A 16,084-nucleotide genomic window follows, 5' to 3' on the forward strand; every position below is an offset into this window, starting at 1 on the left:
TTAGTCCTTGGCACCACCATCTGCTTCAAGACTTTTCTGCTGATCCAGCCACTTTTTGCAAATATTGCGTACTGCAGCCTGCCCCATACGCTCTGCCGCTGTCATGATACGAATGATGTCCTGTGTGCGGTTGGTTTTTGCAGCTGTCAGATATGCTGATCGCAGTCTTCCACTCAATATGAAGGCATTGATCTGCAGGTGAAAAAAGCATGTGCTCTTATTTGACGAGACTTGTCACCAAAGGGAACTGTACCTTCAAGAATAATTGTCTAGGTTTCTCTATTAGCCATCTTTATTCAAATCTTTTGAAAAAATGGCTCTTGCTGAACATTACTCAGGCTCAGAATTTTATGCAAAAATAGTTAACCCAAACATCACCCAAGGTAACCAATTTGATCCGAGATGCAGCATGAAGTCCAAGTACTACTCATAGTTAACATGAAATTCCCATCCTAAATAACTCTTAAGCTGAACAAAAGAGGTTGGTGTCTAGGATGGATCACCAACAAAATACAATGTTTTAAACTGCTTTGTCCATCTAGTTACAAATCTTCAGCCAAAATCACAAGGCACTTTGAAAATTATGTGTACATACAGAGATCATGTATGAATGTGTGCATATGCAGATAAGAGTGGGTCTATAAACAAGCATTTATATGAACATACCCTATTATGTTCTTTCTTGATCAATTTGATGAGGGTTTCAGCTTCATCTTTGACCTGCAAAAAAAAAACCCCTCTTGAATATGCGCCTGCATCTTAATTTAACATTGACTGTTTGTGTGATGCTCTAATGATAATCACAAAGATGGAACAATATTTCTAAGAAAATCAGGCCACTGCATCAAATATACAAACATCATAATAACTTTCGACTACTTTTTGAAGCAGAACTTTATTGACTTACTGGATATTCCATACAACTATTCTGATGGCATTCACTTTCTTCTCAAAAAGAATAGATACACTACCAAATCAGGCAATAAACACTTTGCTTTAGTATCTGCTTTACTTTTTGTAAAGTGCTTTGAGTCTGCCTTTAATGGGGTGAAGCACTATTCAAGAAACCTTTTATTTTTATATGCATGGATCCAGCTAAAATGTCTTGTGTCTACCTCCAGCTTTTTCTCTGTTATCTCCAGCAATGCTGTGCTAACCAGCTCATCCCATTCATCATCATCTAACAGCTTCTGTTGACCTGTCATCTTCAGCACCTCCATCATGTCTGCCAACTGAAGCTGTTTCACCAGCTCCGAGACAACCTTCTTCAAGATGCCCACTGGCATCAGTTTGTGTTCCTGTGAAAATACAGAAATAAAGATGCTTTCCTCACACTGATTGCAACTACCCTGCTAATGTCTCACTGCATGGAGCTACTGAGATAATCTGACTTTTTGTCTGATGGGCGAATGATATTTACTTCAACTGAATATTGCTCATTGTTCACAGGACTGTCATACAAGTCATGAATGCTGATCGTGAATATTCATACAATCAGTTATAAACCACTCATTTAATTCTTTCAATTAATAAGTATTTATTAAACATTGCTCTGTGGAGGGAAGGAAATACATTTTCTTGAGCTCTGCAAAACTGAAGTGGTGCACTTTCAAATAATTTGTTACTAAAGACCTGTGACTTAGTTCAAGTTACAAGCGACTAAAACTTAAGCCATCACAAACAATAAAACATGGGGGTGGTGGGGTGAAGGGTCTTAGAACAAGCAATGCTGGCATTCTAATGTCACCTCAGTGGCTCTAACATAAAATGCACTCTTACTGTCCACTGCAGGCACTTTTCATAAATCAATACCTAATATTTATTTTTCAGATACTTTTGTAATCAACATTGAAATTTCTAACTTACTGTAATGATTCGCCAAGCCAGCTCAAAAGATGCAGGCAAGCACTTTGAACCACCACTCAGCAGAATCTGAAAGCAAAACACACTACACCATGAAACATGATGTCCTTTCTCTAGTCTATCACAGCTCCAAGGTTGTTACAACAGGTACAGGAATGATGCACACATCACTACCTACAATCATAGCTAGCTACAGATGCGAGAGGTATTTTCAGCCATCTGTTCACATAAGAGTGATCCATTCCCATGATGAATGCCCACCTCGAAGAACACCTCTAAACCTTTGCAAATTCGTTTTTGTCGTTATAGTGAAAGCAAAGAGATCCCACTGTGGTAAAACCATTATTAAATGATTAAAATGTCAATGTATGCTTCTTAATCACATCCATGCATTTGTAAAGGCAGCTAGCTTACCACTATGCAGCAACACTCATTTGCACATCAACATACTGATCACTGTAAACAAATTGCTGACCTGTTAATGACACCCAAGAAACACAACTCATCTTACCATTTGCACTACATCTTTACGCTGGTCTGTGCTCCCAAACAATGTAGGCACTGCCCCAGGAGAACAAGCTCTGGCAACGTGCTGGGTGGCCACGGCAGCGGCCTTCCCAAGGTTGCTGGTCAGACATTGCTCCAGGTATTGTGTCACCTCAATCTGCAGGGCAATGGTGCGCAGATATCTGCCAAAAACAGGTGTGCACAATTTGCACGACTCTCGGTCAGGTGGTAACTACTATATCTCTGTATACACACACAGGAAACGCATTTAATTCACAGGACTGTGTACATGCTGCACATTAAGCCACACAAGTACTCTTGATTTCAGTAGCATTAGCTTCATGTGTGTGGTGAAGCTAACCTGCAGGAGAACAATTTTACACAAATCACTGTGTGCTGGTTTAAGAAATGTTGAAAAACAGCAAAACATAGAAACAAACACTTTAACTGCTTACCTTGCTGCTTCATCTCTGGACAGACACAGCTGGAATGACTTTTGAGCAGTAGATGTTCTTTCTTCTGTCTTACTGGAAAACAAAGGGTGTCGGATTGCACCCCATTTCTGGGGATCAAGATATGCCTGAATGTGCTCCTGAGCAATGAAGAGAAACTGCAGTCGAGCGGCCAAGTCTAGGTAACTCTGAGTGCCTTGCTGGTAGAAGTAATTGTAGCAGTTCATTGCAGCTCGCACATAATCCTATGAACATACACCATTTACTGGTGATTAAAAACTAATGATAATCCAGTTTACATGAAGGGAAGGTGTGTGCATATTCACATTAAGATTTTAGACTGAATGCATGTGCACAGGAATAAGTAAGCACTCCTCCAAATGCTGTATAAGAAAAAACATCTGATACACAAGACATAGCAGTGCTTTTTGATGTTGTTGAGTTTGAAAGGGAATCGCTTCCACCTAAACATGATTTCTCACTATGAAGGAGAGGAAGACAGGAGAGGGAATGTGGGATAGAGAGTAGCAGATGGTGCTCATAATTGTCTTTAAGATGTCTTGACATGTGGCAGGCACTGTTCCATAACTATCTTTAAGATGTCTTGGACATGTAGCTAATGAAGCATAAATTTCATGTTTGTATTTACCTTCATGAAAAGCTGTACGTTGTATAAGACATGGAAACGCTTGTTCTTCAGAAGATAACGACAGGATGCAGCCAGATGTGGCATCCACTGCTCTAACGAGGAGTCCTGCGTCAAGAGCTGCTCCAGCAATCGTGTTATCTCCCCTGCTTGCATGGATGGAAGGAGCAGTGCCTCAACGAAGACTTCTGAGGAGCATTTCTGATAACAAATATGCAGCACAACATCGAGAGAGGTCTTCGTCAAAAAGTTTCCTTATATGTGTAACCAACACAATGAGCTCCTTAAATGGTTATGCGGGGGTGGGCAGTTGTGCAACTCACATGTCCAGAGAGGAGAGAGAACTTTTTCTATGGTGATTTATTATTATAATATTTCTTCAAATGGTGGAGGATAGTTTAATAAAACAATGTCAGGGTAAGGCTCCTCTTTAAGCCCACAGTAATCCTTAAAATCAGGTTAGAAGCATTCGGTGACTTGACCGATTATAAGGCTGAACTTGCCTGAACAAATCTGAAGAAGAGTCCATGAAACCTCTAACTTATTTGCTTACCTATCAAACTTTCTAGAACCTGCTCATCCTCCTCCTCACCTACTGTCCCCCCACTCCCTGTTTATCGTGTCCCACTCATTCACACACCCTGGCCTTGACCAATGGCATTGGTTAAGTTAGTTGGCAATGCCCAGTCATCACCATGGGTGTTGTGCATACATGTGTGCATACTTGTGGATGTGTGTGCATGTATATGTATAGATGTGATGGCTATTTGTGCATATGTATGCATGCAGATATGCATGTTTATGTATATGGACATGTGTGCATGAGGGTGTTTGTTCAAGTGGGCGAATGCACAAGGTTGTTCTCCCATCCTGAAGGGTTGAGCAAACAATATCCAACAGGGACAGCTGCTAATTAGCTGGAAACAACCCTTTATTACCTGTTCTACAAAGAACTTCAAGAGCCTTGTTCCAGTAGCCATTGTGAAGCAGAAATTTCAAGTGATCACTGTATGTGCCATATGTACGCAAATAATACATGCACTCTTTGTACACAAGACTTTCCAAGGTTGTCTCCTCTTGCTGCCCCTGCCAACCAGATAGGAACACAACACTATCAAGCATCTCAAAACTAATACATAGAATAATAGGTAAGATAAATATTTAAATGTAAACGTCAAAAGATTAATTTTTTTATGTATACTCAGCATGAACAAACTCTTAATCATAATGAATGAACAAAAAACAACAAAACAAACCAGGACTAATGAAATGACAGCTTTTAACTTTCTAGTTTTATTTTATAGAGCATCTGACATGCAAAATCAAAAATGTACACAGCAACAGAGCTATACAAATTTATCCTTTCCAAATAAAGATTTTAGCCGTTTAGATATTCATTTATTCCTGCAGCAATCAGATGTAGTCATAAAAGAATGGTGCATATCTGAATCAATCTGATTCCATCTACTCACTGGAACTGGCAAGCTGGTCAGAGAGGCAAGGCTGGTTGCATCAAGCAGCATTTGAATCTAAGGAAAAGTCAAGAGTAAGCATAAATTTTCTTCTCCACTGTGACTGCCAAGCTGTTTTTAAAAGAAGACTGTTCACAGACTTGGAGAATCCCCAGCATCCATATAAAACGCAAACACATTAATAGTGATTGTAACAGTATCCATAGAGATAACCAACAGGTGATCTTAAGGAAAAGTTCACAAATGCATATAGTCATGAATCTAATGTAATCTCATCTTAATGTATTTGCAGAGATATATATATTATTGAAAGAAACAACATTAAGTTAAAATATTTTTTGCTTTCATCTTCGTACAAATGTGAAGCCATTTAAACTCTTAAATAAAGTATGATGATAACTTGACATCGTGGAAGGAGGTGAACATTTGCGACAAACTTGAAAGGCCTACAGTCTATCCTTGTTTATTTTTCACCTCTGTGACGCCTGTAGGCGGAAGAGACTCCAGCTGTTCAATGACATCCATCAGCTGACGAGATGAAGATCCAATCTGGTTTTTGTCTTTTGGTACCTGTAAAAAGTACTAAAGTTGCTTCAGGCCCACTAAATCAATTTTCATCATATTTTGATACAAGTAAAAACTATTAAATATATTTTGTCCCTTTTTGATACTCATAAAAGTACTGAAGGTGCTAAAGCCCAATAAATCATCATCACATTTTGGTACATGTGAAAAAATATTAAGGTGCTCAGGTCCACTAAATAAATTTTCCTCACATTTTGGTACCTTGTAAAAAGGACTCAAGATGTTAAAAGCCACTGAATCGATTTTCTTCTATTTTGGTACACATTTCCTTCTGTCTACTGTAATCAAGATCTGGCGTACATTACCTTCAGGCAGTGTGAAAATTTGTCACGTGCACCTGTATAATCACCGCTGGTCAGGCAGGCCCGACCCCATGCAAGCCACACCCCTGTAGCATCCACACCACACTTTGTGCACACTTCCAATGCCAAAGGCAAACGCTCATCAAGAACCAGCTTGTCACATAGTCGCCTGGGTTTCAAACACAAAAGAAAACAGTCATCAGTCTTACAGCTGCTCAAAGCTCATCAGCTGATAATAACGAGAAAGATCTTAGCAGAATTGTCTGTCCAGACTTACCAATAAACTGTCTAGATAAGTAAGAAGATGCTTCTAACAAAAGCAATTGATGACAAGATGATTATGACAACAATGACAAGCACTGTAGTGGTAGGATGACCATGATGACAAGAATGACATGGTGCTGTCCCATACCGACTGAATTTAGTGCTGAAGAGACATCAAAAGAATGAAGATACATGCTCACCTAGCAGTGTCCATTTTTGTAAGCTCCCGTAGAGTTGGCAAATCTGAATAGTTTGCCTGCAGCAGCAATTTTAGGAGGTCCATCCTTGTGAGGTAAGCATCACACTGGGCAAGCATACCTGGGCTCCCACTTTTTAGGAAGATGACCTTGGCACGGAACAGCAGATCTCGTATGATGCTGTTGAAGAAGACATTACAAACTATGGGCAGATCTAAAAAAATAATCAATGTGACATCATTTGTTCCATCACAGCATAATAATAATTAGTCAAATTTAAAATAGTAACAAAGAAAAGGTAAACAGTTCCATAGCCTCATGCCACAGAGGCAGTAAACGTAAGTGGTCCACTGTGTCTAAAGCATAGCATGCCAACAGTGGAGACCAAGCTTCTATTTCCACCACCTTTCCCTTCCATGATAAATCAGACCTGCTTGGTGAGCAGGAGAAAGTTTGTCAGCCATAGGCCTGAAGCTCAAACAGGTGTAAACTGGGCAACACTCTGCACCACAGTTAACTGCACCAGTCACCAAGCAAACAAAACTCTCCTCAATCAAATGATTAGGGAGAAAAAGATACAAGAGGAATAACTGTATATACAACTATAAGCACATTATAAATATGCATTAAAATAAATCAATATTTATATGGTGTGATTATTTTTTTAAGTTAAATTTTTATTTTCAGGCATTTTCTTTATGATATAAATAACACAGTTTTGAACCAGTGTGAATCCAACATGAAATAACTGACCTGATTATAAGGCTATAGTCAACCTCCAGGTTGGGAATACCTGGAGCTACAGGTTGGAGGATACTAGAAAGGTCGTCACAAAGAGTCAGTATTAGCTGACCACATGCATCTGGATCGCTGTGATGGTTCAAGATGGACATGCACAATGATACGCTAGGAGCCTGCACATCACAGTTCCAGGAATTCATTTGTACACAATGTAAACATAGTCTATGATTTCTGATATCAACACTAAAATCTTCTGGACAGACAAGTGATTTTCCTGTTAACTCCACCCACTGCTTATACATCTTGTACAACTAGCTAGCTAGTCCTGGCCACATGGAAAAGTGATAATATTTAATGTGTTGCTGAAATCACTACAAGTTTGCCAAGTACTAGAATGTAATAGAATAAAATATTGCTACTTCTCTTCTCTCTCTCTTATTTCTCCTTTACGCGTCTTGTGCATGTATGAATGGAACAAGAAAGGAATATGCCTAGAGACAGAAAAATATTAGCAATCACCTGTTCATAGAAGAACTCATCCCTGACATAACTATTAAAACCTTCATCTGTCTTTAACTTCCACTCATGAACATCGTGGTGTATGGCAGAGGACAGGCTCCGCACATCAGTGACACTGAGGGATATACGGCGTGGTGATGTGCTGAAGGTCACTGATGCCAGATTTGGGCTCACACCTGACAGACTTTCCTTCATGCGCTGGCTGTACACCTCTTGCTCATCTTTTGCACGTGACTCTCTGCAAGATGACTTTCTCAGTGTTACAAGTGACTGGAAGGTCTTATAAGATGTATACTTTTAATGTAGTGTAAGCACACCAGGGAGGATCAAGCACCATTGGCAAAAGTGACTCGAAAAACTATTTTTCCAATTGCAATAATGGTGTATAAAGCATAAGCTTTGGAACACAACTTTTCCCTGTTACATTTCCCATCTAGTAATAGTCTATACACTAATAAATGAATCAAGCATACTTGTGTGCGCACACACACACAAATGTGCAAATCTTTGCAAAAGTCAGTGATGCAAGAAAGGTATCCTACCTGGGACCAAACATCTGTTCAAAACATTCATCACAAGTACGAGCAGATACTCCTCGAACTGGACTTCGCTTGGTTGAGCATGCAGCACACACCACTCTCCCACATCGCCTACAGTGATGCCGCCGATTGAACTGAAATTTTAATAATGTCTAAACATGCTGAGCCTCACAACAAACACAGTACAATGACACAGAACTAACAGATATATAAGAAGGGTAAACAACATACAGATAAATGTGTACACAAAAATCAACAAATGATACTTCAAGACAAAGAAGAAAAGAAAAAGGGAAGAACAAGAGTGTGATAGGTATGAGAGAAACTTATATTCATGGGTTTACCAGACTGCCATGGTTGGCTCATCATACCTATATAGCCACAATGAACTAATATGTTTGCAGTGTGATCCACAAAACACCTACATTTAATGGGGTTGTAGTACATTCTCCAGATGATGTTTAATTTTCTTTATAATTAACTTTAATTATGCCATAAATAATTAGATAAAGCATTCAAGACCCTAAGAAAACATTTTTTTTTTAGCATCATTAGTTTTTCTGTATAACAGGACAGACCATATTACTTTAGACCAAAAAAAAACCACACACACTCAGGTATTACAGAGATACCAATAGCCTACCATGCTGAATCTCTCCAGTTTGCACACCATACACAGTGAAGCAGTGTTGTCTGGCACCCACTGCTCTTCTGGAGGGGGAACTGCTGGCATGATAAACTTTCCGGATCCTTGGGCAGAGGCAAGAGGGACAGTGGGTGAGGCTATAAAACTGATACGGCGCGTCAGACCAGGAGGCGTACTGCTTTGTTTTGGAGTCACTGCAGCGAGAAAAAATATAAAGACTAGCAACTATGAGTATGTCAGTGCACATAATAATGATGAAGATACATAATTAAAACAATAATGATGAGGAATAATGATAAAAGCTATACCCCAGCCAAAGCCAGGAACCACACCTTACAACTTACAAACACTCACACACACATGCACACAACACATGCACATGCACTCTCTCTCGTGCCACTCTTCCCCAGTTTCTCTTCCTTCTATTAGACAAAAACATGTACATGAAACATGCATATGACTGCACACAAAACATATACCCATCCACTCTGGAAAATATCTAATCCAACATTAGTACCTGTACATGCCTCTTCCCACTTTATTACATACATTCTGTATCTTTTGTTTTTTACCCTCAACTTGCCCAGCAGTGGCACAACAATAAGAGGACTCACTTATCTGCATGTTGCTTGTGCGTGCTTTGACAGTGTCTGCAAACAGGCGCTGCTGAGTAGGGCTTGTGATGCTCTCCACATTATCACCTTTGCTGCCACTAGACCCTGACCCTGAACTTTCAGGTCGACCTAACTCTACAAAACAAAGAGGCAGCACATAATGCCCATTCATTTTCTACCTTCAGTAAATAACATTGCATAATACATGAACTTGGATGTTCTGTAGTCATATGGTTAGCATGCTGAATTATGGACTACAGTCATAGCCTGAAGCTTACCTGGGTAGAATCCTGGAAAATTGTCCCCTCAGCAACAATGACAATGATCAACTTTAACTGCCCAGTGGCAATTATACTCAGAGGGTACATGTTTTCTATGGAAGGTATTCTCTTATAAAATTCTCTATCTCCTTTTAAGTAATAAATCAAGGTGTAAGTGACTGCTTGTTATGTATCCATGGAGGTTTAACTTTTAATTAAAAAGCTAGACATTTTATCATCCTTTCTTGCAATATGGTAACAAGCATATATAAAACAAACATCCATTACTCAGATCTGAGATGCAAAAAGTGAGAAGCCTGACCATAAGTACTGCTGCGACCGATGTCTGGGATGGATTGTACAACAGTAACCTCCAAAGAACGACGAGCGTAGTTTTCTAGTAAGGTGTCAAACTGATCTTGGGCAACCCGCAACTTCCTGTCACTTATTTCTTTGAAGTCATCCTGGATCTCTTTGAACACACGACCTGCCAGTTCACCCTTAAAACAAAATATTTCCTTCTTAAAATGTGTTAAATGAAGCTTTCAAGGTGAACTTCAATTTCTTTTTTCAGAATAGATGCCATCATCAGTTCAAAATACTAATCTTAAGAAATCTAAGCTTCAACTTAAGTACACCTTTTAACCATTAATTAAGTTTTCTTTGCTTTAGATGAGGTGCTTGATTCAAATTTGTTTAGGTCATCATGCATAAAAATAATTCCAATACTTTCTCCTAACAAACAGATATAGATGACCTCTTAGACTTACTGACAAGCACGTGCAAAATAGGATATCAACATAGCTATCAACATATGCTTGCTTTATGCTTAGGCCAACTGTCCTAGACCATGGTCAAGGTGAAACAGCAAACAGTGCATGTGCTTACCTTCATGTTCATAAGTAGCTGCTCCAAAATGAGATGAGGGCAAGTACTAAGATGACTGTATTCCCCTCTCATTACTTCAGGTATGCACAGCAAGGCCTGCATGCACAAATTATAAAATAATTCAAGGACCATCCAGGAATTTCCGAGGAAATGTTTCTAAAATTATTAAGCAAATGTCTCTAAAGAAAAACAACAGGAAAGCATACAATAAAAAATAAAATAACAATAGCCTTTAATTTCTTTAAAGCTTCCACCAAAACATGTACCTTGGCGCCAATTTGTAATAGACGTAGGTCTTCAAGCTCTGCAGGAGGCATTAATGCTGCTAAATGACGAAGCATGTAGCCTGTGAGAAATTTTATTCTCTGATGATTCTGCATTCGCTCCAGCAATGCCTTGCACACTTGATAGCACTTGTCAGGTGCACTGCTCCGTACATCCTCCAATGTCTGACAGAATTCAACAGAATTCTTAAAAGATGTAGGAAATGTGTGATAACTTTCTCTTTCTCTAGCATTGGTTTTTCATACACTCTTTAAGATGCCTTATTTATCAGCTTGTGTCATAGGAAAGGCCTACTGGTGCACCGTCATCCCTGCTGCATCTCATTATGTTCCTTCCCCCTCCACCACAACAGATCGAAGTTTAGGGACAGAGAGAGTCTTATCTTATTTTCACTATGATCCCCACGATAGGCACAGACTATACACTCTTTGGAAACCATAGTTCTTCCAGGTTAAAAATTAATTTCAGAATAAATACAATCAAAATTTATTTTAAACTATTCCTACTAGTTGGATAAGATCATTATCTTTCATCAAACTGATGAGCTTGAAACACAATGACATTAAATAAGTGCAGCAAATGAAACATGATGTCAATGAACAAGTTGAATGTTATCCTTAGAATACCCTTATAAATCACTGATTTTAGGTATTTTGCAGAACAGGAATAGGACATTTTACATACTAACATCAATGTCTACTTTGCATGGATCATCGCCAGGTAATATAAAGTTATCCAAATAAAAAAAATTGACACCACAAAAATTTAAAATAGAGGAATAAAGCAGGAACATGAGCCAACTCTAAAACATACATGCTGTCAAAACAAATTATGTGATAAGACATATGAAGAAAGAAGCATGTTCACAACCTGCTTGGCTGAGTGAATTACCTGGTAAACAGTTAGAAGCTCAGAAGCACCAGTATTCAGCAAGGACAGGATGTAGCCCACTTCAATCTCCTGTAAGATAAAAGACGACAGTATACAGTATTGATTCCTCTGAGTCAACAACTCTAAACTCTAATTAATATACAATCCTTGTAAAAAAGAAGAAAAAAATGTAAGCACATCATACCAGCACCAAATCCCAAGGAAGGTGATGTAGTTTTGCCCAGTCTCTTGTAATGCCGAAGTCTCCTACTTGAATCAAAATGGACATGACTTCCTGAGGATCTTCCTGTGACATACTGGAAACATGGCGCCAATCAGAATATTTGCTGAGGATCTCTTGGGTCTCTTTGGAAGAAGAAGGTGCACTCTTTCTAATGATGACTGCATCTGAGGCCTGCATTGCCAATTTAATCTGATGCCTCTTGATGCTGCCAGTTATCTGCAGCAAATGAAAACCAGTGCGCTGAGGCATTTTAAAGTGTACAAAAGGAAAGTAGCATCTTCATTTTCTCTTTAGTACGTTACCTTGACGTTGATGGTGCTCCCTGGCATGCATGAAGTTCTATAAATTTGAAAAAGTCATAATAAATAAAATTATGTAAAATAGCTGATGAAAAAAAATCATCACTAAAGTTTAAAATATGCAAAAAAATCAACTTTTAATACTTGAATCCTACATGAAGAAATATATTTTTGTGCATGGAAAAGAAATAAGGTGTGTTCAAAAAAATATTTCCTACATAGCATTGGACCAACAAAAAAAGATTATATCCTGGTGTGGAGATAAAATCTAGAGGCGGAAAATTTAGACTTCTATTTTTTTATTCAATTCGAAAGCTGCATCTGTGGAGTGAGAAATATCTTCTGTGATATTTGTACTCAGTATCTGGATTATCTTTACACTGATTTCCATATCATCTTCATCTGTCATTTTTACTGGTTAAGGAAGACTATCTACTAAAATATTATATTTATATCCCATTATGTATTGATCCTCATCATTATTATTATAATAAAATTATTGATTTTACTTTTTTTAAGAAAAGTAGAACATCTTCAGATCATTTTACAGGCTTTACACCCAAAAGTGAGTGCACTAAAAACTAACAGCCTGTCTCCCTTTCTTCTAAATCTTTAATGGCTATGTGTAGCAGGTTTTATAAGAAGTTAAATGGAGTTTTACTAATTTCTGATTCAATCAAAGATGGCAATGCTTTTACAGCAGAAGCCGTGATATAGCCTTAGCTGCTGGCATGGTGTTAAACACTACCAAGCAAACAACAAATCACAACAGAAGACTTAGCCTCTATAAATTCAGAAGTTTTAGAGAGTATGATGAAAATCGCATATTAATCTGCCAATAAAGTGACATCACAAGCATGCAGTATGCAGAATAAGACAGTAAACAACATACCTGGCTGTAAACTTGGAGGTAGTGCCGCTTGGTCTCCACAGCTGACCGCAGACCAGAATGTACATTTTGTGAGAGGATCAAGTCCAGCAAGTCCAGGCCATATTCCACAGGGAGTCCTTCGCACACAGCTAGCGCCACACGGGCTTGGGTGTCAGAACAGTAGAACCTTCGTAGCTGGTGCAGCACTTTGATTTCCTGTCCTGTGGAAGTGGGCAAGAAAGGTGGATGCTGCGCCTTGTGTTTGACAATAACTTCTCTTGCCCAGCAGCTCAGCACAAAGTCATGAAGAAGCTGCAGGTGCGAGTACTTGGCCATGACAACTTCTGGAATGCTCCGAATGACAAGAATGAGCGACTGCCAGCGGCGCTGTCGACTGAGCCGTGTGGTCATCTTCTGCAGCATGCTCAGAAATTGTAAGGAGTCATGAGGACTGAAGAGGCATAGCTTCACATCATCATCAATGACATTGGTCACAAACTTCAAAATGGGCTCGCTACTCTGGGAGATCTCTGGGTTGTCAGCTCCTGCTAAAGGAATGATATATGCCAGAAGGTGTCTTAGCAAGATTGGGAAGTCGTCCACTAAACGCTGATAACGGTAACTGCGGATGTCTACCACTGAGATGTCAGAAGAAGTGCGATTACGGGGAAAGATGCCATGAATGTGATCTGTTGAGAACTGAGCATCTGTGTCATCCAGCTGGTCAGAACACAGCAGCGTTACCAAAGTGGCCACTAATGTAGAAGTTTCTCGCACATAGTCCAGTGTAACTGGAGTCAACTGTGACAGAATCAAAGGTTAAGAAAAGTCAATCACTCGTTTTCAATTGAAGGAAAATTTCAACAAATTTTTTTCTAATCGCATGTACATTAAATTCTGCCCAAAATATTACAAAAATGGAAGAAAAAATATACATTTATGCTTGTAAATTACTAAAACCACACACATACATGTGAACAAACATACTCTTGGGACAAAATATACATTTAATATCTTTTGGTGGAGAAAAGGTTTTATTTTTTTACATACCTGATAAGAGGCTGGCTCTGCTAATGATGATGGTCGGCCACCCTGACTGCCAGAACTCTCTGTTATAAACTGTGTTGTCAAAAGTGTCTGGCCAGAATTGGCAGATAGCACTGGTGTCCTCAACAAGTTGAGGCTGGGAGCTCCAGGAAAGTGCAGGAAAAGCTGCTGCTCACATCCAGTGATGCTGTTTGTCAGTGGTGTGTCTTTTGAAAGGTGTTCCATGACAAAGATGTAGGCAAAATGTGACTGGAAGGGAGTCAAACATATTTCATACTGGGCAGCATCCTTGTTAACTTTGTCTGAAAAGAAAACATTTCCAAAAATAAACAATAAAATCTGTTACAAATGAGTACCGCACATTGTGAAATGACGGTGAGGTGAATGAATATTCTCACAATACATCTGGAGAGTAAATTTAAAATCAATCTAATACTGGGCTGAAAGAAAATCAAAGTCAGGGGCAACCCCTTCACAGGTATGATTTTCAGCACAGGCAGGGTACTCTCTATACAATACATGCTGCAGACGATCAGAACAAATCATTTGTACCCCTACAGAAAAGTTGTACCTTTAGTATCTTCACTGCTGATGCCCATCAACTTCACCAGTTTTTCTGCCAATGGAGGTTCTGCATGAATGACAACAAAGTTTAGAAGATTATCATATGGTCTGATTGTCATTTGCTGGCTGTCCACAGGTGGATCCAAGTGAAGTGAGGTGAGCAGGAATGGTAGTGTTACCTGAGGAGAAATAAACATTAAGCACTTCAACTTCAATCAGTTAGAACAGGTCTTTTTAAATCTTCCTCTTTCACCAACCTCACAAACAGCTTTATTTTGCCCAAACAATTGTTCATCTAGGTAAAAATAACAACAGTTATCATGTTTTTCACTGTTAATGTTACATTGTTTTACCTTGTGAGATTCTAGGTCTACGCTGACAGTCTGCATCAAGTAAGCCCGTGTGGCCTCTTCCAGCTGAGAGGAAAGACGCTTTGGTTCTAAAACCTGAGGTAAAAAAGCCTTTGCCATAAAAATTTTTAGAATTTTTTATGAAATGTGAATCAGAACTTAGGTTATTAAAATATAAATTCAATACCATCAAGGCTCAAAGCATATACCATTTCAAAATGTGACTGGCAGCGAATTTACTTACAGTTATTGGTGGTGATGACAGACATCCATCCGAGACAACAAACAGGAGACGAGGTTCACTGGGTGGCATATACTTTGCCATTGGGTCCTCTTGTGATGGTTCTAGTAACAGTAGGAGTCACAAGTGTACAAGTTCCAAAATTTTCATAAATGTTTTAAAATTATTGTAAAAAAAGACAAAGGGTCCCTCTAGGCTGTGGGGGCAGTAATAGAGGTCCACTGTATCTAGAGTGAAGCAAGTAGAAGGTAACACCCAACTCTTTCCTCCTGCCATCTCTATCTTCCCTCATAAATCTAGAACCTATTTATGCAGAGCTGATAGGTTGCTGGGGGAAGCAATCCAGCCTTAGGTTGGATCAGGCTTCATACCAGCCACCTTCTGTTCAGTAGTAACTAATCTCCCTCCCTCGCTCACACACAATCTCTTATAGTCTCTTTTTCACACTCACTTGCTCTCTCTCATGCACACACACTCTCTCTCCACCATTATCATCACTTTTGACACTCTCATAGCCACTATCAACACTTGTCAATGTCATCTGTAGTCGCCCCCACTCTTATTGTTCGGGTTTTTTCCCAAAAGCTTCTCACAAACACAATTTATATAACAATATAACAATATATGAATATATAAAAACTCACTGTGACTTTTACTGGTGCTTAGAGACTTCCATGTGTGGGACAATCGCTGACCTTGGGTAAGCATCAAGTACTTAAGGTCAAACAGGCTGAAAGTAACAAACAGTGAATTCTTTCAAATCCGGCCATTCTTTCAACCCTCTCAAGAATAATTTACTTGCTAAACAAATGTAACCA

General features: G+C 39.1%; 2 protein-coding genes across 2 annotated transcripts in view; both read right to left on the reverse strand.

The window, feature by feature from the left end:
• On the reverse strand, positions 1-3,624 carry LOC112570407 (zinc finger FYVE domain-containing protein 26-like). The gene is made up of 7 exons (XM_025248823.1): positions 3,472-3,624; positions 2,826-3,067; positions 2,375-2,552; positions 1,867-1,932; positions 1,116-1,298; positions 667-720; positions 1-192 (listed from the first exon to the last, which is right to left on the reverse strand). Exons 1-7 carry the CDS (start codon positions 3,622-3,624, stop codon positions 1-3), a joined length of 1,068 nt encoding a protein of 355 aa, XP_025104608.1.
• Positions 3,508-16,084, reverse strand: part of LOC112570992 (zinc finger FYVE domain-containing protein 26-like) — a 26,351-nt gene continuing 13,774 nt past the window's right edge. The window contains 22 exon segments of the mRNA XM_025249764.1: positions 3,508-3,669; positions 4,407-4,554; positions 4,941-4,997; positions 5,415-5,510; positions 5,831-5,996; positions 6,292-6,468; positions 7,042-7,202; positions 7,549-7,786; positions 8,091-8,221; positions 8,731-8,927; positions 9,348-9,482; positions 9,930-10,107; positions 10,496-10,591; positions 10,762-10,944; positions 11,672-11,740; positions 11,856-12,110; positions 13,086-13,865; positions 14,115-14,413; positions 14,683-14,854; positions 15,029-15,121; positions 15,270-15,370; positions 15,911-15,996. Of these exon segments, the coding sequence (XP_025105549.1) occupies positions 3,644-3,669; positions 4,407-4,554; positions 4,941-4,997; positions 5,415-5,510; positions 5,831-5,996; positions 6,292-6,468; positions 7,042-7,202; positions 7,549-7,786; positions 8,091-8,221; positions 8,731-8,927; positions 9,348-9,482; positions 9,930-10,107; positions 10,496-10,591; positions 10,762-10,944; positions 11,672-11,740; positions 11,856-12,110; positions 13,086-13,865; positions 14,115-14,413; positions 14,683-14,854; positions 15,029-15,121; positions 15,270-15,370; positions 15,911-15,996 (3,844 nt within the window). The 3' untranslated portion in view covers positions 3,508-3,643.

Source organism: Pomacea canaliculata, linkage group LG8 (assembly GCF_003073045.1).
Source record: "Pomacea canaliculata isolate SZHN2017 linkage group LG8, ASM307304v1, whole genome shotgun sequence".
NCBI classification, from domain to species: Eukaryota; Metazoa; Mollusca; class Gastropoda; order Architaenioglossa; family Ampullariidae; genus Pomacea; species Pomacea canaliculata.

Coding starts and splice junctions, on each gene's coding strand:
- LOC112570407 (XM_025248823.1), bottom strand. CDS start 3,624: ATGCAAGCAGGGGAGATAACACGATTGCTGGAGCAGCTCTTGACGCAG. Junction 3,068..3,471: donor ACGTACAGCTTTTCATGAAG/GTAAATACAAAC, acceptor GTATGTTCATAG/GATTATGTGCGAGCTGCAAT. Junction 1,299..1,866: donor TGGCTTGGCGAATCATTACA/GTAAGTTAGAAA, acceptor GTATTTTCACAG/GAACACAAACTGATGCCAGT.